Consider the following 18,887-nt stretch of genomic DNA (forward strand, 5'->3'; position numbering starts at 1 on the left):
AGTATGAAAAATGTGGGTCTCAACAAGTGGTATTAGGCCATCTCCAATGGTTTGGCTAAATGTAGCTCCGGTGACATTTTTTAGCTCTTTTAAATATTAGTTTTTTTAATGAAAATGTTATATTTTTCCACCTCCACGGTACAGGGCTATATGCAAGTGTTTTATTGTTAATTTGATTAAACCTTACATCTAATGCATTAATCGTTACATGATGGTCCTTAAAATAAGAAACAAATGAGAGCACACTTTGTTCGTCACCAATAGCCTCGGCAGGAGCAGGATCCTTTCTTGAAATGATGAAATCGACTTGAGTCTCTCAATATGATTTCATGCTCAACAATCATGGAGATGTAGGTAATGGCATTGTGGCAATCACCGCAGACGCGTAAGTTCTTGGTGATCCGGATAGGTTGGCCTGCCGGCGTAGTTAGGATTGCGTAGGCCAGAGCCAACTTCTCGCTATGCTCGAAAAGAAGGTCTCCTTTCTCCTCATCATCGACGTCGTGAAGCGCAAAGCTTGTCTCGGGAACGTATCCCATGTCTTTGATGCGTTTGATCAATTCTGCAAGTTTCTCATATATTTCTTGAGACATTGGATGAGTCCTATCGCCCACAAAGAATGTTGCGTTGCCTTTCTTACCTTGCACCCAACTGCATCCGGGCCTCTTCTTGATGCCAGTATTTCTCATTAACGATCGGATTCTGGCCACGTCTTTCCAACGTCTGGCATTGGCGTATATGTTCGAAAGCAATGTATATGATCCATCATTCTCTGACTCAATCTCTGATAACCGCTGTGCAGCATATTCACCTAGTTCAACATTTCCATGCGTCCTGCACGCACTGAGCAAGGCCACCCATACAATTGGGGTTGGTTGCATAGGCATGTCTTTGATCATCTTCAACACGTCGTCCAAACGGCCAGCACGACCCAAGAGGTCAACCATACAAGCATAGTGTTCAGCCCCAGGAACAATCCCAAAATCCTGGCTCATGCTGTTGAAGTACCTTGTTCCTTCATCGACCATTCCAGAATGGCTGCAAGCATACAGGACAACAACAAAAGTTACACCATCAGGCACCAGCCCCACACTCATCATCCCACCAAAAACTTGCAGGGCTTCTTCACCACGACCGTGCATTCCATAGCCCGTCATGAGTGAAGTCCAAGAAACAGCATTTCTTTGTTGCATGTAATCAAACACAACTCTAGCAGCATCAATGTCTCCGGATTTTGAATACATATCAACGAGGCAATTGGCCACAAACAGCTTCCCAGAATCACACTGATTGCGTACTATAAAAGCATGAATTTGTTTACCCGACCTCAGTGCCCCCAGGCGAGCACAGGCCATCAGGGCACAAGATATAGTAAAAGCATTTGGTTTTAGAGGGCAATCCTTTCTCAGCATCTGATAGAATAGTTCTAATGCCTCATTAGCTTCCCCATGCTGTGCATACCCACCGATCATCACAGTCCAAGTCGCCACATTCCTTGTCTTTGGTTCAATATTATCAAACATCATTCGAGCAACTTTGGGACTCTTGCATTTGGTATACATGTCAATCAGACCATTAATTACCATCATATCATTTCCAGGGTCATTTCCTTCTAAATCCAGGATCCATTTTATTGCATAACAATGGGTTTCCTTTCCTTGAATCAATGCTCCAGCAGAGGCACACCCTGAAAGAAGAGACACAAGAGTAACAATGTTTGGCTTGGAGCTACAAGCCTGCATTTGCCGAAAAACATCCAGCGCTTCATAACCATGCCCCCTCTGAGCATACCCTGCAATCACAGCACTCCAAGTGACAACATTCAACTCAATATTTTCCTCCCCCATCTTCTCAAACAAACCAATGGCATCCTCATATTTACCAATCTGAGAATACCCGGTAACCATTGCATTCCATGAAACAACATCCTTTACCTTCATCCTATCAAATACCTTGCGTGCCTCTTCCATCATCTCACACTTAGCATACATATCAACCACGGCATTACCCACAAAAACATCTTCAAATAAACCATTTCTAATAGCATAACCATGAATCTGCTTACCCCACATCGGCTTACCATCCGAAGCACAAGCAGGAAGAACATTAACTATACTAACAGCATCTGGGCGCACACTAAAATCACCCATCATCCGATCAAACATTTTAAGCACATTACTCGAATCCCCACTTTGAACATAAGCCGCCACAATCGAATTCCATGACACAGCGTCCCCAATCCCCCTTTCAGACAATTCATCGAACACCTTACGGGCATCGTCCAATGCACCGCAGCGGCCATACATAGCAACCAACGCATTGCAAACAAACACATTTGACTCAAACCCATTTGCGAACACAGAGGCATGAACCGACGATCCTCGCCAGAAGGACCGAAGCTCGCCACAAGCCTTGAGAACAAAGGGGTAAGTATAATGGTCAGGCCGCCACCCAAGCATTTGCATCCGATGGTAGAGATTAAGCACGTCATGAAGTAACCCAGAACCCACGGCGGTCCGTATAAGCACATTCCACCAGAAAACAGTCCACGGGCACGGCACAAGGCGTTGGAGCAACCCCAGGGCTTGTGAGGGAGCATTGCAGGCGACGTAGGCGGCAATGAGGTCGGTGGCGGCGTGTGCGAGGCTGCCTTGGACCAGGATACGCTGGTGGAGGAGCTTGGCTTCCCGTAGAGACTTGCATTGTTTTAAAAGTGCCGCCGCAGTGGAGAAGAAGGCTCTGTTGGTGAAGGGTTTAGAGAAGGGTTTTAGAGGCAGTGAGACGCAGAGCATGCTAGAGGGATTTCACTGCATTTTCGGGGTTTTAGCCTTTACTAATCGGAGTTCGTTTTGTTTGGGTTTAGGCCTTTACTAATCGGGGTTGCCGGGTTTGGACTTTAATTGGACCTAACAACAAGAAATAAACAAGTTTGGGGCCGCCCTAATCGTGTTCGTGTCATAATTATGTTGAGCCGTTTAATACGGTTAATATACCGCTTGTGTTTTTTATTAACTCATATAATATGAAAATTACATAACATGTTTTAGTACGTTTATGTAATCGTCTAACGCATTATCTTATGTATCAGCATTTTAATTCGACGTTAAATAACAAGACGAAGCATTACAAGATTTCAATGTGCCTGGTTTTCTTCTAGAAGAGAACTTTTATTATGACGAGAATACTATTGTAACCGTATATCAAGGTAATAGCATAATTTGCTAGCGATATTACCACTATGCCATTCAAGTGCAGGTAAATGTCTATCGTTAAAGAGAGATTTTTCAAAATGACTTGTCACACTGAAACGTGAAGTAACTAACAGTAACCTCATACTTTTATTTGAAAGTGTTTCTCGTTAAAGATTGAATTAATTCCAACAGATCAGAATTCCAGCTTGTTGAGAAAGTCCAAAGGCAAACATATTAATATGACTGATTCTACAACAATACAAACCACAAGCGTTCATAGGCCTAACCCCTTTTAGAATCCAAACACTACAAATTACAATTCACTTCACTTGTTAAGCATCATCCTCACAAACTCCTCATAGTTCACCTGGCCATCGCCATCTTCGTCCGCTTCACAGATCATTTCATTCACTTCTTCATCCGTCAGTTTCTCACCGAGATTCGCCATTACATGTCGAAGCTGCACAATTAGGCAGATTGTCCCTATAAGTTTTCCACTACACACATTCTTCCATACATCATCAAAGAAACAGCAAATTATGATCTTTACCTCAGCAGCAGAAATGAAGCCATTCTGGTCCTTGTCAAAGACCTTGAAAGCTTCTTTGAGTTCCTCATCGGAATCAGTATCCTGCAGAAGTTTTAATTCAACAAACTTTGCGTGTAAGTTCGCACATCCAAACCACAGACAGAAGAGCATACCAAAATTTAATCAAACGAACCAAAACATAACGATACTAACGCTTCCAATTCTTTGATTATTGACACCGATTCCTACTCACGGTCAAGACTCATGAAGCACTTGCACAGTTGCATTTGCTCTTTAGTTATAATTAGAAGCAAGATTAGCAATCATTGTACAGACTTTCTATGTGGATCAAATTAGAACAGAACAATTACACTTCAAACAACGACGGATCAGTTGGAAGACCATTGAATGAAAGAATCACGAGAGTCCTCATTCTCCCTAAGCTCCATATGAAATTTGAACAACCCGTATTCAGTTACTGCAGCGATTTTATATAAAAATCTCAGGGTGGAAGTTATAAACAAGTACGAGTGTAGCACAAAAACGCCCATATTTCATCTGATTCGGCAAAGTGCAGCAGATCACTGTCCTGAGATTCAAAATACGACACACCAGAATACAATGTGAGGAGATTATATACCTTCATCTTCCTCGCCATCAAATTCAGAAACTCGGAGAAATCGATTGTGCCATTCTGATCAGCATCAACTTCACTGATCATGTCCTGCAATTCAGCCTCAGTGGGATTCTGTCCCAAAGATCTCATCACAGTTCCCAACTCTTTGGTAGTGATGCAACCTATGTCCAAACAAAAACATGAATCAAAACTACTTCTACCTGAAAAATGGGAAGTAGCATAAATGTACTAAACAGAACCCATAAATGTCCTTTTCTTTTTAATTTTACAAGACGATATTCTAAATCCATATACTATACAGGAAGAAAGATTCGAACTTGGTGCAAGAGAACGAATATACTGCCTAAACTATACGGGAAGAAAGATTCGAACTTGTGTGCAAGAGAACGGATTTACTACATCTACAGACCCAAAACATGCTAATTCACAGATATCGACCTTTCAAGGTTCGGCATGAATCATTCAAAAACATAATCACAAGGGGTGGTTCAAAACTTGATCCATGAACTTTCTAACTACTTCTATACAAAACAAAATTAAACCCAATAATATATACATGATTTATATACATATACATATACATACATATATATATATAGACACACATACGAGAAGGTGTAGAAATATATACCATCGCCATCTTTGTCAAAGAGGCAAAAAGCTTCCTTGAACTCGGCGATCTGCTCCTCCGTTAGCTGCTCTGCCATCTTTGGTCTCTGCTCTCAAGATTTTGGCAAAATATGTGGACTACTTCTTGATCTCGTTGACCGATGAAATTTTCGATCAAAATGTCCCTAAAAATATGCAAGTAGGATCCATTGAGATTCAAGTCCTTGGAAAAATCATTTGTTAATTACTTGTTGGAATTTTAGGGTCTGATCCGACGGTGGAGATCGCGCATCTGCTAATTTTTGTACGGCCATGTGATTGCGATTTGCGACCCCATCGCCACTCGCTTACAGCGTACCAGGGCGGATATGTGGGGGCCCACCGGTTCAGCGTGTCCGCGTCTGGTGTAAATGTAGGGACCCCATCGCCATCTTTGATTGGGCTTGTCTCCCAAAAAGCAGTTGTAAATGTAAATTTTATTAAAAGGTGTTCCCTAGAAATGGCTTGGAAGAGCTTATTGAAAAAGCATCCAACGGACCAACATACTTCTGAGAAAAGCACCTATAATTTTTTCCATTCCAACTACAACCACAGGTGCTTGATTGTCAAAACACTGTACTCTATCCCCTCCAAAAACAATCTAAAACATGCTTGTATAAGCTCGATATTTTCTACCAAACATTGGCGGAAGCAGTTTTGGTTCTCTTGAAACATTTTTACCTGTTTTAAAAGAACTTCCAAACAAGAACGAACCAAAAAGTTTGGGTTGCTTTTATGAATTTGTGTGTATAAATATATATAATTCACGAGAAACCATACAAAAGTTTAACATTTGAAACGATGGTTACAAGTATACAACGATATGCTAAAGACTGAAAGCCTGCAAATTATTCTGAATGCTATCAATAATTGAAATATACAATTTTCCGAAAGAGATCTCAAGACATTGTATGTATATATCGATGAAACTCTCTCGCTCTCTCAGCTTTACGCACAAAAAGCATAAGCGGAAAGCTCAAATTGTTAGTAGCGCAAAAAGTAACAACACAAATAATGAGCTGTTGGGTTGTATCTGCAAGTTGAAAAAATTGGCAGACATGTAGCTAGAGATAATGCATTGCCCGTCTATGGAGGAGTCTGGTTTTTGTACTTGACAGCTAAGGCTGCTGCTCTGTACCACGACGCTGCAGCCATCGCACCTGGGTCTGGAACTGAAGCAAGTGCATCTCCGGAGATATAACTTGAACGACCAGCCTGCATAAAACATCACGGCAGAATCAGATCCCCATAAATACAAAATGGCCGCGGAGGATATGACATCTAATTAGGATTCTGAAGGGGACAAAAAGAAGGTAGAAACGAATTAGTTGGGACACCTGTGCCTCCATGTTCTTAGTCGACTCAGCTCCATCTAATGCCGCTTCAGATGAGAGTAAAAAAGCAGTCACAGGATCATCACCAGCTTTTAACCTCTGTTTTCAAAACAGATATACCGTAAGCATGAAATTTATGAGCCCACTATAACAAAGGAGAAAAAGAAACTCATAATTATCTGACCTCCTGAAGAACCGTAGATGCTGGAATAAGGGCATCTAACATTGTCCGATAACCAGCACTAGCCCCACCATATTTACTGACTGCAGCAATGGAAGCTTCAAGTGCTTCAGCCCAATTTTTTGACGTGACAACTGATTGGGTGCTTGATTTCAATCGAGTGTAGGCTGCCTTACAAAATATAACATACCTGTTTCAAGAATATAGATGTAAAATATCATGTCTGGCTAAATGCAGCAAAAAATTTCTTCAAAAATTCTGTCAAACTTTATTGAAGAAAAGGGGAAGTTGAATACAGGATCCCACTTGTGCCCCCCATTGCTCTTCTGATAGATGATCCAATTTCGTTCACTGTTTCAGTTGCATCATTCAGAGGATAACTGCAAGACGGTAATATATATAAGACCACTAATAAAAACTTGGTCGGGAACCATAAGAAAGAAGACTGAATATCAAACGCACTTTTTCATGTCTTCCAAAACTGTTGTTGCACCTATATACATCTGCAATAGGAAACATCAGATTTAACACGTTAAATGATATGAGCAGGAAATGACGAGATTTAGGAGAGGTACCAGATTTAGCACACATCATATCATCAAAATAGGGATCAAGGCTAGGACTTACTGTTGACCCACAGTCACCATCACCTACTTTGCCATCCCATTCGTTCAAATTGTCCTTAAGTTTTTTAATTGCATTTGCAGCTGCTTCAACGGCCAGCTCAAGAATCTGGCCTTGTTCATTAAGCTGTGCCGGCCGACCTAATGGCTATTGAAATCATACAAAGTCAAGCAATACCATTACATGCCAGCCTAAATGTACAAACAAAGGTTTGAACATACCTCATCAGAATTCATTGAATGAGATGGAGGTAATGGAACAGGAATCTTTGCTGGTGGGTGATTGCCTGCAAGGGATAACCACTGAGCTCAACAAAATATTTAGTTTTTGATAAGTATATGTGTTATAAAAGAAAGTATGTATTAAATGTATTTTAATACAGAAGAAGGACGACTTATTCATGACCCCAATGTCATAAGACTTTCATTAAAGCAATTTCTATTCACGAAGAAATACAAAGACAAGAAGATACATTCAAGCACCAGAAACAAATACCATCAACACCAACAGGCCAATATGGTGCCTTTGTTGCAGCATCCAGACGTTGCAAAATAGTTTGATCAGCCTTCATGACAGAAATCGAAAAACCTGAAGAAACATAATGCTAAGAATGTGTACATTATTAATATAACTAACACTCTTGTCATATGGCAGAGGACAAACCTGCCATATCAAGAGAAGTCATAAATGATCCAGTATACACTCTATACACATTATTAATATAACTAACACTCTTGTCATGTGGCAGAGGACAAACCTGCCATATCAAGAGAAGTCATAAATGATCCAGTATACACTCTATCCACTGCCAATCCATGTTCCAGCTGCAACTTAGGTACTGCTTTACCAGATGCAATCATCAGCTCCATCCCAGGAGTTGCACCTAACCTGCCATAATGGAAAATAAACACAAGATTACAAATATTTTCTCTTGCACATGATAAAAGTCCCCATAATTGAAATTTTCATCTAATAAATAAAGTAAAAGCTCCAACGTACCCATTGACCATAAGCACCACTCTACAACCCCGAGTAATCGGAACATAATTAGTTTCCTGCAAAGATTAGAAATTAAATATTTTAGAAATTTGGAGCTTGATTCAATAGGTTGTAGGGAAAAAACACTAAACGTAACCTAGTTAAAAAGTAGGTCATCATAAGCATTGGGAAAAAGCTACGTTCATAATAAGAAAGTATAAGGCTATACTGGAGACAATATCTGCTTAAGAACGTGAGAAACGATAACATCCACCGGTTGAAGATCAGCTACAGCAGCACCGGGTTCTCCATGCTGTAAAAGTAATCAAGTTTTAGTCACTTTGTCAAAGTATTTAAGAAGAAAATATAAGTACCAAGCCATATGTGCAAAGAGCTGGAAATTACATAAAAAAAATAAAAAATCAAATGAGGATATGGTTGGAAGAATTTGAGCAGATAATGAGTTCCAATTTATGGTAAGCAAACCAGAAATAGAGTTGATGTTTTAACGTGATTAGAAAACTAGATCTTAATCTCTTGATTTATAATCAAGGTCGCTTATTAAAAGTAACTTACAATTCCAAGACCAAGTTCCATCTTTCCTGGACCCAAACGGTCTGGTGTGACCCGACCAGGCAATGTGCAAATAGATAGTGCAACACCCATTGTTCCAACCATTTCAGATGCTCGTCTTGCTTCTGCAGCAACATCAGCTAGTGAAAGGCCAGCAGCAGCAGCAGCTCCAGCAATCTATTTCACACAGGCATCACAGATTTCAATTAACCATTTCGCCAAAATAATGAAATACTGATATTATTAACAGTTGATACCATGGACCTGGTTCTAATTGGGATGTGAAGACATGGGTGAAAAGGCTTCCAACCCTTCATACACAAAACACCCTATTTCTAACATCCTTCACAATAAGCTTGCATGCATACATGAAATGAAAAATATCTAACACAAAGACAACGTTTAACTGTCTGCATACAATAGTTAAAGACAACATTCCAAATGGAAAGTGTTGAGACAAAAACGAAGAGAGAGGAAGAGAACCTTATGAACAAGAATGGTCCCGGCCAAACCCCTTCGACCAGCTATTCCTCGAGGCGGTGGTAATGCACAATCATCTCCAACAATTACAGTCTGCACCATAAAACGGCAGTCCCATTGTTTTCATTTAAACTAACAATGCTTCAGAGGGTTTGAACTGAAAATATAAAAGGAAATCTGCAAATTAATGCATACCTCTACTTCGTAACCTTCTGATTTTGCTTGCTCTGCAGCTAAACCAAAATTTAAACGGTCCCCAGTATAATTCTGTCAACAACCAGATAGCAACATCTATACATCAGGGCTAACATATATTTATGAAAAGAAAAGAAAAGGCCAAATTCAGAAACCACTGCTTTCCATCTTATATTTATGAAGCTGGGAAGCAATTCCAGAATTTAATATGAATTAAGGTGCAAATTTCCTTTTTTTATTATTATTATATTTTGTTTGTACTTTTTACCAGCAATGGTCTTTCAGAATGCTCCAAAACTTATGCCACAGCTATCATTTAGCATCCCGACCATACAGAGAATAACCCAACAAAGAAACTTCAAGAAAAAGTAGAAATTATACCTTGACAATCAGAAGACAACCTGAAGGACCAGTCACAGCTCGGATGCCCTAAAGTACAATTATATCATATCAGAATCTCCTCATGTAACAATAGTACATAAATCAATAGGGTTTGGTTCCCTTCCAATTAAAGCTATAAATTGCAGGAGACCATACTGCTAGAATTGAATCAACTTGTGGTGAGGCAAAAACATCCCCACATATAGCCGCAGTTAGCATTCCATCCCCCACAAATCCAGCGTGTGCAGGCTCATGCCCACTTCCACCTCCTGTATCATCAAGGTATTTAAATTAGAAAGCCTCTCTCTGTTAAATAGTTTACAATTCCGTTTCATTCTAATTCCAAAGTCTATAATTGGCATCCACTCGGTCGATGGATTCTAATGATAACTAGAATCTACTTCATCTATCATCAACGCACCTATTGGTTAGACTATTTGATAAGTAATACACTTCAGATTATCTACTTCAGCAATGTACTTTTTTACCTGGTTTTCCCAGGCAGGTTTGACACAATGTAGTTAAAGAACTATTGATTGGACTATTTAACAAGTTAACCCTTTATTGATTGCCCCACATTCAATCACACAACTACTAGGTGAATCTCCGCCCATAAACTCCACGATGTCACACAGTCCGATGCTGATATAATTTTTTTTCTATTTTCAAGTGAAAACACTCTTCGAAATTCTAATACATTAAACAAAGTCCGACGCTAACATAAAAAATTTCTATTTTGAAGTGAAAACACTCTTCTAATTCTAATCCAGTAAACAAAGTCCAACGCCAATATAAATTTTTTCTATTTTGAAGTGAAAACACTCTTGTAAATTCTAATACAGTATACAAATGCAATGCAGGCTTTCATAGGAATCAATAAAAAAGTAATTGCCGGGTATCGAACCTGATATAATCGCAACTTTGTCATACGTCCCACCGGAAACATCAGCACGCAACACAACCTTCACCTGCAATCCCCATTTACGAAAGTCCGAAAATCAAATAAATTAAGTTTACACATAAAGCTACGGCATTGACAAATTAACACAGACGAACAGAGCAGAAGGAAACAAAAAGGACCTGAGGGAAACCATCCAAGTACTGCAGCCCAGGATACGTTTCGACAAGCCCTTCGATGAACTCAGTCACCACATCTGCAACCACCAATACGAAAAATTCACAACTCTCTCAGTGAAAGAAAATCAATTTCTCTTGGCGTTTCATCTGATTTAACTCGGAAAATACTAAAAATTATAAAAATTAAAAATTAAAATTAAAATTAATTCAGCGATAATCACAAGGAAGAGCAGAGAATGATCGGAGAAGCAAATGCAAGAGTGAGGGGGAGGAATTGGCGCACCGTTGGGGTCGTTGATGAGCTTCTTGCCGTGAAAAGCCATCGCGATGAATTGACGGAGGAGGATGAAACCCTAGCTATGTATCAGTGGTTTGCATGAACCGGAGCGAGAGAGAGAGTTGGTGGTATTGGTGGAGTGGGGCTCTCGATATCTGTGTGCTGGGAATATCGATGGATATATATCTACTCTGTGTGTGCGATGAGAGAGAGAGAGAGCGAGAGAGAGAGAGAGAGAGAGAGAGAGACAGATCTTTTGCTTTTGAGAAAGTAGAGTGGGGCGTGCGGCTTGATGGCTGGCTTTGCTTGTCCGGAGCAGGAAATTTTGTTGCTTTGTTTTTAACATTTTGCCCTTCCTTCTTTCCGATAATTACCTCTCTGCCACTCAAAGTTCTATCCACTTTAGCATTATTCTCTGAATTTTTTGATCCACTTCCAATTTGTTCTTTCCGTCTTTTTGGTTTTTGAGCTTTTGTTACGATAATTATCTTGTTTTCATTTTTTTTTTTAAATTAAAATTTGAAAATTTATACGATAACTCAGTTGTTTAAAATTTGAAAACTTAAAAGTGAAAATTCAATTTACAAGTGATCTTTTATTACAGTGATGGAAACATATTAAGTTCTTATATAAGGATTTGAATTCAAATTTTATCGGTGACTTTAAAAGCTCGAGGAATTAGTTTTCAATTTTGAATTTTTAGTTTTCATTTTATAAACGGAAAAAACATCAAACAAAGTGAAATAGACCCTCGGCTTAAACATTTGCAACAATTTCAAAAGTTTATACTATACGAAGTTGACAAAAAACCCTGAATTTGACATAATAACTAACGATGGTTGGGCACTAACAGAAATTAAAGTTTTCAAAGTCTTGAATTAAATTGAATTGTAAGCTACTAAAGATAGTCAAGTTGTGACAACGAATTGAATGATGAATATGAATAGACTAGCTCGAATATAAATCAAGAACTGTTGCTAAACTTTTCCTTTTTTATTTCTCTCCTCCTAATTATCTATTTAGGATGGTAATTGTCAAAATAATTAACAAATACTTATTGATCAAAGTTCTCAACTTTTTTTTTATGATAAAAAAGTTTTCAACTTGAGAATTGATATCCAACAAAAATAAACTTGAAATTTAATCGGAAAAAAAATATTTAAAGCTTTACTTATCACTTAAATAAATAAAAGAAAAGAAAAAAGTTCGCACCTTGGTTTGCAGAATCCCGAACTGAGAGTGAAGAGTGATGATTGGAGCGCCAATGGAGACGAAGGGGCTCAATGCTAACAGAGAAAGCAAGGCCAGTCCGAGCCGCAAAGAGGTAAGATCACACTTTTTCCCTTCAGTTTCAAGCAATCGCAACCGTTAATTGTGCAATTTAATTCTGGATTTCCAGATAATCGAGAAGAAGAAGGCCCTGGATGCACTGTTAAAAGCAGCTTCTGCTGAAAAGGACCATCTTTCTGCTTTCCCTGCCTTTCGCCGTTACCAAACAAACGGTACTCTCAGTCTCACATCTTATCTGACGTGCCACTTTTTTCACAATTCGTCTGAAGATTTTGTTAATTTGCTGCAGTACCTCACATTTTTATGGGAATTGAAACCGAATTCTGTTGCAAATTCATGTTTTTTATACGTTTGGAAGCATTTCCTTTTCGGGTTTTTCAGGTTTTGTATGAAAGTGATGAGCTTGTGGTCGTCTCAGTGTAGATGGTTAGGAAGTTTCTTGGTGATAATGCAGTCAGTCTTGCTTGGTTTTCGAGTTCAAATACCTCGAAATTTTATTTGGCAGACGAAAGTTTCGGGTTTTTCAGGTTTTGTATGAAAGTGATGAGCTTGTGGTCGTCTCAGTGTAGATGGTTAGGAAGTTTCTTGGTGATAATGCAGTCAGTCTTGCTTGGTTTTCGAGTTCAAATACCTCGAAATTTTATTTGGCAGACGAAAGTTTCGGGTTTTTCAGGTTTTGTATGAAAGTGATGAGCTTGTGGTCGTCTCAGTGTAGATGGTTAGGAAGTTTCTTGGTGATAATGCAGTCAGTCTTGCTTGGTTTTCGAGTTCAAATACCTCGAAATTTTATTTGGCAGACGAAAGTTTGTGTAATGCTTAATGATAAATTGGATGTTTAGGGCTATCTGCATTTTTGGAAACAGGACGCGGGGACAAGCTTTCGTCTTCTGTTAAGCATTACATTCAAAATCTCCTTAAGGTATTTGAAGTAGTCTGTCTGTTGTTCTTTCCTAACTCCGCCAAATTATGCAATGAGCAAGTGCTCTAGTTTGATTTATTTACTCTTTTTGGGCAAAAGTTATTCAAGTTTTGGGAAATGATTAGGCCAATATGGAGGGGCTGTATGGATCTGAGTGGCCAGTGGAGGAGGGGGTGAAGCGCAGGGAGATGGTTGCACCTGAAGCACGTTATATATTTGTACGTGAGGCTTCAAATGCAGGTGCTAGTGAAATGTTAACAATGTCGGAGCAAGAAAGTACCTCAGCTAGTTGTGTGGAGAAGAGGGGACCCATGGTTGGGTTTGTACATTTTCGATTTGTCATAGAGGAAGAATTGCCTGTACTTTATGTGTATGAATTGCAACTCGAGCCTCGCGTACAAGGGAAGGGTCTGGGAAAGTTCCTAATGCAACTAATTGAGCTAATTGCTCGCAAGGTGCTGATTCTGTCCCATCTCCCATTTTAATCATGTATTTAAAAGCTAGATGGAAAGAGAATGTCTGATGGCTTGATAATATGATTCTTAAAACAACTTATGTGCATTCCATGTTTATTGTTCTTATTGTCATCTCAGCAATTAATCTAGCATTTTCCATCTTTGTAGAACCACATGGGTGCTGTCGTTCTAACTGTTCATAAATCAAACTCAGTAGCCATGAATTTCTATTTAAGTAAGATGAGGTAAACTTTTTGCTTGTGTATATTACTCAAAGGACTTAAAACAATGAAATCTGTAAAAGAGTTTTTCATCCATGATGTGTAAGAGTTCTAGTTTTCTAGAGCGACACTGCTATAAAAGGAAAAGATTTATTTTTTTCCTTCATGCTTACCAGCTCTTGCATTTGGAAGAACTGTAGTGCCCTTTACTTTTCTTTTCTATGTAGTGTTAGTAATAAGAGTTATTTTAATAGCAGTATTGCCAATAATCTGTGGATCCTAGGAGGGATGTTTTTAAGATGCATATGTTATTCATTTTGATGCAACTATAAAGTAACCGCTGCACAAGGCCACATGATTGACTGGTTTGCTGAAAAACAGACAGACAATTGAAGCTATAAAAACTGTTTTATGTTGTTGAAAACAGAAAGTTTTTGCTTCATTTTTTCATTTTTAAAGTTTAGTTCGTTATGAGATTATGGTGCTTTGTCCCACAAAATTTATAATGATGCCTTTTTATCGAATGATCAGATTTCTTTTGCTTTCAACAGATACATTATATCAACTATATCACCATCACGAGTTGATCCATTGGTAAGGGATTATTAAAGAACTACCTACAGTGGCTGAAATATGGAGAAGACCTGCACCATTTTTTTTCACTATATTTTCTTAACGAGTTTATTGTTTGTACAGATATGGATTGAGAAGAGTTATGAAATTCTTTGCAAAGCGTTCAGTAATGAGGCTAAAGCTATCTTGGAGGTATGTTTCTGTTTCAACCAGGTCAGAATAGGCTTGATTTGTAATGGGATACAAGCATTTTCAAAGATATCCTGTTCTAAGCAATAATACTCTGCATTGGATCTTATTCCTGTTGTCTTTGGTGTCCGTTTGCAGGATGGGTTTTGTACTTTGTTTCATACATACATACGCACTGTCATTCATCTTTTTTTCCTTCTTCATTTGTGACTATGAATATCAGGAACCACTTGAGGAGGTTCATCTGGTTTAACAAGGTGGTAAACTCGACGCTCTTCACCAAACGGCAGAATCCAGCTATTGAGGTACTGGAGTGGATAATACAGTTCCAGCAGAATGCATTAATTATATTAATTTAGTTCCTGCAATATGTTCAGGATTATTAATCTTGAACTCACAGAATCACTAGCAGTCTAGCATAACTTTTCTCTCTTCTGTACAAAACCACCTGCAATTGCACAATGTAGAAAGAAATTATTACGTTTGGTTCTTCTGATCACAGCGTAGTAATTGCATTTCGTGCTCACCAATTGAAGCTATTTGCAATTAGCTAAGTTTGCCGCATAACGGTTGTTTTATGTACAAACAGTCTTATTTTTCTCTGTTCATGCTTCTTCATTCGCTAAGTTTGCTATTAGTGTCGATGCACATTGAGATGAAAACCTGCGGGGTTCGTTTTGTTGAGACTCAAATGTCGGCTAAATAGCATCAATATATGCTACTCATTTGATACTATTATGTATGAGAGGGCATAAACCGCAATTAGCTACGTATTTCCTTTAAATAGACAACGAGTTTCACTGTAATGGCAGCTTGAGAAATGAGAATTTTATTACTTTCCTTTCATTTGCTTTGATTTTGTTTTAGTTTCGAATCTTCTTGTGATCAAAGCAGAGTGATAGCAGTTTATGCTTAATAATGGAAAGCTTGATCTCCGTTCACGTGAATATTTTGTCACAGAAACATTCATCGAAATCGTTTGCCAAGCAAATAAATCTGTCTGACAAAAAGCTATGTAGTCCTTCAGGAGCTCTCAACACCTCAATTTCTGCCATAAAAATTGCCCGGATGGGTCTGTGGTCTGATAGTCTTGATTCTACTCTTTCGTACTGGTTTTGCTCGAGTCCTTTCCCGAACCATAGTATTCGATCACACCTACAAAACCCTCCTTTAATTAGTACATTAATCTGGTTTTGCTGTATGTTATCACTAACAAGCAGTTATGAAGCTTAATTACCACGCCGGAGCACGCCTTTTTTTATGTTTTCTCTTGTGATCACGGCCGAAGTACAGTCCCGAATTCGGGTAATATTTGTAGCTAGGAGCGAAGTTTATTTCTCCTTCATGCCAACCTTCGAATACATGTCCTTTCATGAGCTCCGTCTTAAGCTTTAAGAAAAGATAAAATCAAATCAAATCACTCTTTTGTTCATAAAATATTAAACTAGCAACTAACTCAACACACATGAAATACTCATGAAACATATACAATGCCACCATTGCATTTCATGTTAATATCACAACGTCATGCGAAAGTCTCTTTCTACATAACATGGTGTTATTGGTTCAAAACACCTGTACAAGTTTCATGTAAATTAACTCTTCTCACACAGAAACTAAATCTCTTTAATTACACAAGTGAAATGTAAATTAAGTACTTGATCATATTCCAACAAAAGCTTCCACTTTTGCTTCTCCACAAGATCCTGCGTTGTGGCGTCAGGCAGGTAGATTCTGTAGTTTAAGTCTCCAAGCCAAATCACCCTACTGCATATGTATAAGCATATATATTACTTAGTACTCATTAGTTTCAAAAGCAAAAATTAAATTCAGAAAGAATACCAAACTAGTTTAGGGGATGCTGCATAATATGCACATATACTTACTCGTGATCAAGAATTTTTGTGGTCAAATTAGTGAAGGATCCAGGAGGAAAGGTTGTTCGAGACAAAATCTCAGTGACGTTTGCATTTCTTCGTCTCTTATCGCTTTTTTTATCTCCAGAAGCTAGATGGCTACACACAAAACAGAAGCTTGTTTCATGCAACCAAAATCTCACTGACACCGAACCCTGCATGTACACGATAATGATTAATCATACAAATTGTGAAATAAAATACAATTTGAATAATTGATCTAATTCATTAATAATTAATTACGGTGAATGGATAAATGTTGTGTACCTTGTTCCCTAGGCAGCCCATGATACCACAGCCAACACATGAGACACTGAGATGTCTTATGTATTGGCAGAGATCACTTGAAACCCAAACAGATATAAATATTCCAACCATTTGCTTACTGATGATACATCGGAAATCTACTTCTTCTTCTTCATCTTCTGTAATCTTATTCTTCTTATCGTTAAGAGCTGCTCTGATCAACGAATTCCATTTCTCACAAACCTTGCGGTTTTCAGATCTCACAACATTTCCTGCATTCAGTGGTACAATTTCTTGGAACCTGAAAGTCGTTAATTCATTGATTCAGAACTAATGATCATACTGTATGCATCAACCTGCGGTACGTGCATGGAGACATGCACGTATGATCAAATAAATACCGTACAGATAAAGAAAGAAAATTAAGATAAATTACCCGAGGACGTAGATATTAGCTGGAGGTTTCATATTATTAGGTCGGAGCCAACCCTGCATGTCCAAATAATCTGGAGGTGAAACACCTCCAACATTCCAGGAACCCGCGAAGATCCTGATCAACATCCATGCAAATTTATGAAACTCGATAAAACTACTTCATCATCATATTTTACTGCAAATTAATATTGAATATATACATAAATATTTATGGAAATAACTAGTCAGCTAGGAAAGGTTGCACATACTGGTATGTAGTTTCAGCAGTGGAATTTTTGTTGGAGTTGGAAATCATACTTTCTTGATTTTCACTTGGTCTTTCAATAGAAGTCCTCCTCTCCATCGAATCTGCTGGATTTATATCAGCCATGAAATGGTAGTGTCGGAATCTTATCCACCATAAATCTAGAGTAAATGACCTTCAAACATAATCAATTAACACACGAGTATTAATATTACCTACAGTTAAGTGATCCACACAAAATCATTAACTTATCAGGGAGAAAGTTAATGGGTTGTGGGGCCACAAAGCTTAAAATTATGCTCTCAGTCTATGGAGAAACTCTTCTATAAAAAAAATAAAAAGTCCATGGATAAACTCTAGTACTGTAGGGAAACCAGACCACGGGTTCCCTACATCACACTCACATAAAAATACCCATGGTCTACCCTCCCGATTTTTTTCATGTTGATCCGCCTCTATTTGTATCTCATTTTCCTCTCACACGACACCTATGTCCCATCATCAATGGTGGCCTCACACAGGGACCTCTTGTGAGAGATGTTAGAGAAGAGAGACACAAATAGGATCAGGTGAACAGGAAAAAATCATAGGTTTTTTTTTGTGTCTAGTGTCCGTACACGGACACGTGGTTTGGGTGCCGCGCACACAGTAGAATTTCTCTAGTCTATGACTATTCTCTTTATGTATAAAACGGTTGAGGAAATGGAGAAAGGAGGAACAGCTTCCACCACATGACAGTGTATCCATCCCCTTCCTCTTCCTCATTTAGAATATTGCATTTTCAAACAAGGAAACTTAATGGGATGGAGAGAAAGAATAGCAGTCTTACTTATTGGCCTTGCATGGAGTCAGCTGGGAAAGTCTGGCTCAGGATGAAGGATATTATAGGACTGATTTTACCGGGTAGTGGGAAGGGAATGCAACCCACAAACACAAACCCCTCCGGTGAAAAAAAGTGCGAAATACCATATTAATAAGGCTGTGTGACGGAGGAGATGACGCAAGTAAGAGACCATATTGTAATGGCATTAATTCATGATTAGTGGGAGGTGCGGGATTAATTAAATATTGGATTTGCTCAACAGAAAAATACCTAAACTTGTAAAACATGTGTCTCACTCTCTGTCTCATATTTATTTATTTGCACATGGTGCCGTTTTTTTTATTTGTTTTTTGCGTGTGTTTTTTTGTGTATTTTCTTTGTGTCGATAGGAGGCCTAGCTAGCTAGCTTATAGAATATATCATGATAAAGGATTAACAGTTGGTGCATGTTCTAATTTAATTGATGGTTGT

General features: G+C 38.5%; 5 protein-coding genes across 9 annotated transcripts; 1 reads left to right on the forward strand and 4 right to left on the reverse strand.

Moving 5' to 3' along the window:
• Nucleotides 1–147: 147 nt before the first annotated feature.
• On the reverse strand, nucleotides 148–2,857 carry LOC137710258 (Tetratricopeptide repeat (TPR)-like superfamily protein). The gene has a single exon (XM_068449187.2). The coding sequence runs from the start codon at nucleotides 2,790–2,792 to the stop codon at nucleotides 255–257; it is 2,538 nt and encodes an 845-aa protein (XP_068305288.2). The 5' UTR covers nucleotides 2,793–2,857; the 3' UTR covers nucleotides 148–254.
• A 458-nt stretch (nucleotides 2,858–3,315) lies between these two features.
• LOC137711031 (calmodulin) lies at nucleotides 3,316–5,196 on the reverse strand. The gene is made up of 4 exons (XM_068450227.2): nucleotides 4,989–5,196; nucleotides 4,361–4,518; nucleotides 3,742–3,822; nucleotides 3,316–3,651 (listed from the first exon to the last, which is right to left on the reverse strand). Exons 1-4 carry the CDS (start codon nucleotides 5,062–5,064, stop codon nucleotides 3,517–3,519), a joined length of 450 nt encoding a protein of 149 aa, XP_068306328.1. The 5' UTR covers nucleotides 5,065–5,196; the 3' UTR covers nucleotides 3,316–3,516.
• Nucleotides 5,197–5,853: 657 nt separating this feature from the next.
• Nucleotides 5,854–11,417, reverse strand: LOC137710360 (putative 3,4-dihydroxy-2-butanone kinase). The gene is made up of 19 exons (XM_068449314.2): nucleotides 11,112–11,417; nucleotides 10,832–10,905; nucleotides 10,656–10,719; nucleotides 9,908–10,020; nucleotides 9,752–9,799; nucleotides 9,371–9,442; nucleotides 9,179–9,268; nucleotides 8,699–8,872; nucleotides 8,352–8,435; nucleotides 8,144–8,199; nucleotides 7,902–8,032; nucleotides 7,640–7,732; nucleotides 7,366–7,430; nucleotides 7,148–7,291; nucleotides 6,983–7,023; nucleotides 6,817–6,900; nucleotides 6,524–6,710; nucleotides 6,343–6,438; nucleotides 5,854–6,220 (listed from the first exon to the last, which is right to left on the reverse strand). The coding sequence occupies exons 1-19, from the start codon at nucleotides 11,149–11,151 to the stop codon at nucleotides 6,092–6,094; spliced, it is 1,785 nt and encodes a 594-aa protein (XP_068305415.2). The 5' UTR covers nucleotides 11,152–11,417; the 3' UTR covers nucleotides 5,854–6,091.
• Nucleotides 11,418–12,153: 736 nt separating this feature from the next.
• LOC137711181 (uncharacterized) lies at nucleotides 12,154–15,378 on the forward strand. 5 transcript variants are annotated; one of them, XM_068450391.2, is made up of 8 exons: nucleotides 12,154–12,429; nucleotides 12,505–12,607; nucleotides 13,235–13,314; nucleotides 13,440–13,769; nucleotides 13,938–14,014; nucleotides 14,542–14,584; nucleotides 14,687–14,755; nucleotides 14,976–15,378. In XM_068450391.2, the coding sequence occupies exons 1-8, from the start codon at nucleotides 12,355–12,357 to the stop codon at nucleotides 15,003–15,005; spliced, it is 807 nt and encodes a 268-aa protein (XP_068306492.2). In that variant the 5' UTR covers nucleotides 12,154–12,354; the 3' UTR covers nucleotides 15,006–15,378. The 5 variants fall into 5 exon arrangements, with proteins under 5 accessions (XP_068306492.2, XP_088551404.1, XP_088551405.1 ...); XM_088695278.1 differs by having other exon boundaries at nucleotides 12,221–12,429; nucleotides 14,687–14,776; nucleotides 14,976–15,232; XM_088695279.1 differs by having other exon boundaries at nucleotides 12,221–12,429; nucleotides 13,259–13,314; nucleotides 14,687–14,776; nucleotides 14,976–15,232.
• A 70-nt stretch (nucleotides 15,379–15,448) lies between these two features.
• LOC137709822 (type IV inositol polyphosphate 5-phosphatase 9-like) lies at nucleotides 15,449–18,537 on the reverse strand. Its single transcript, XM_088695277.1, has 8 exons — nucleotides 18,423–18,537; nucleotides 17,598–17,768; nucleotides 17,351–17,464; nucleotides 16,936–17,215; nucleotides 16,639–16,823; nucleotides 16,411–16,519; nucleotides 15,990–16,141; nucleotides 15,449–15,907 (listed from the first exon to the last, which is right to left on the reverse strand). The coding sequence occupies exons 2-8, from the start codon at nucleotides 17,717–17,719 to the stop codon at nucleotides 15,691–15,693; spliced, it is 1,179 nt and encodes a 392-aa protein (XP_088551403.1). The 5' UTR covers nucleotides 17,720–17,768; nucleotides 18,423–18,537; the 3' UTR covers nucleotides 15,449–15,690.
• Between the last annotated feature and the right edge of the window lie 350 nt (nucleotides 18,538–18,887).

This window comes from Pyrus communis, chromosome 6 (genome assembly GCF_041283825.1).
Source record: "Pyrus communis isolate YQ-2024b chromosome 6, ASM4128382v1, whole genome shotgun sequence".
Taxonomy (NCBI): domain Eukaryota; kingdom Viridiplantae; phylum Streptophyta; class Magnoliopsida; order Rosales; family Rosaceae; genus Pyrus; species Pyrus communis.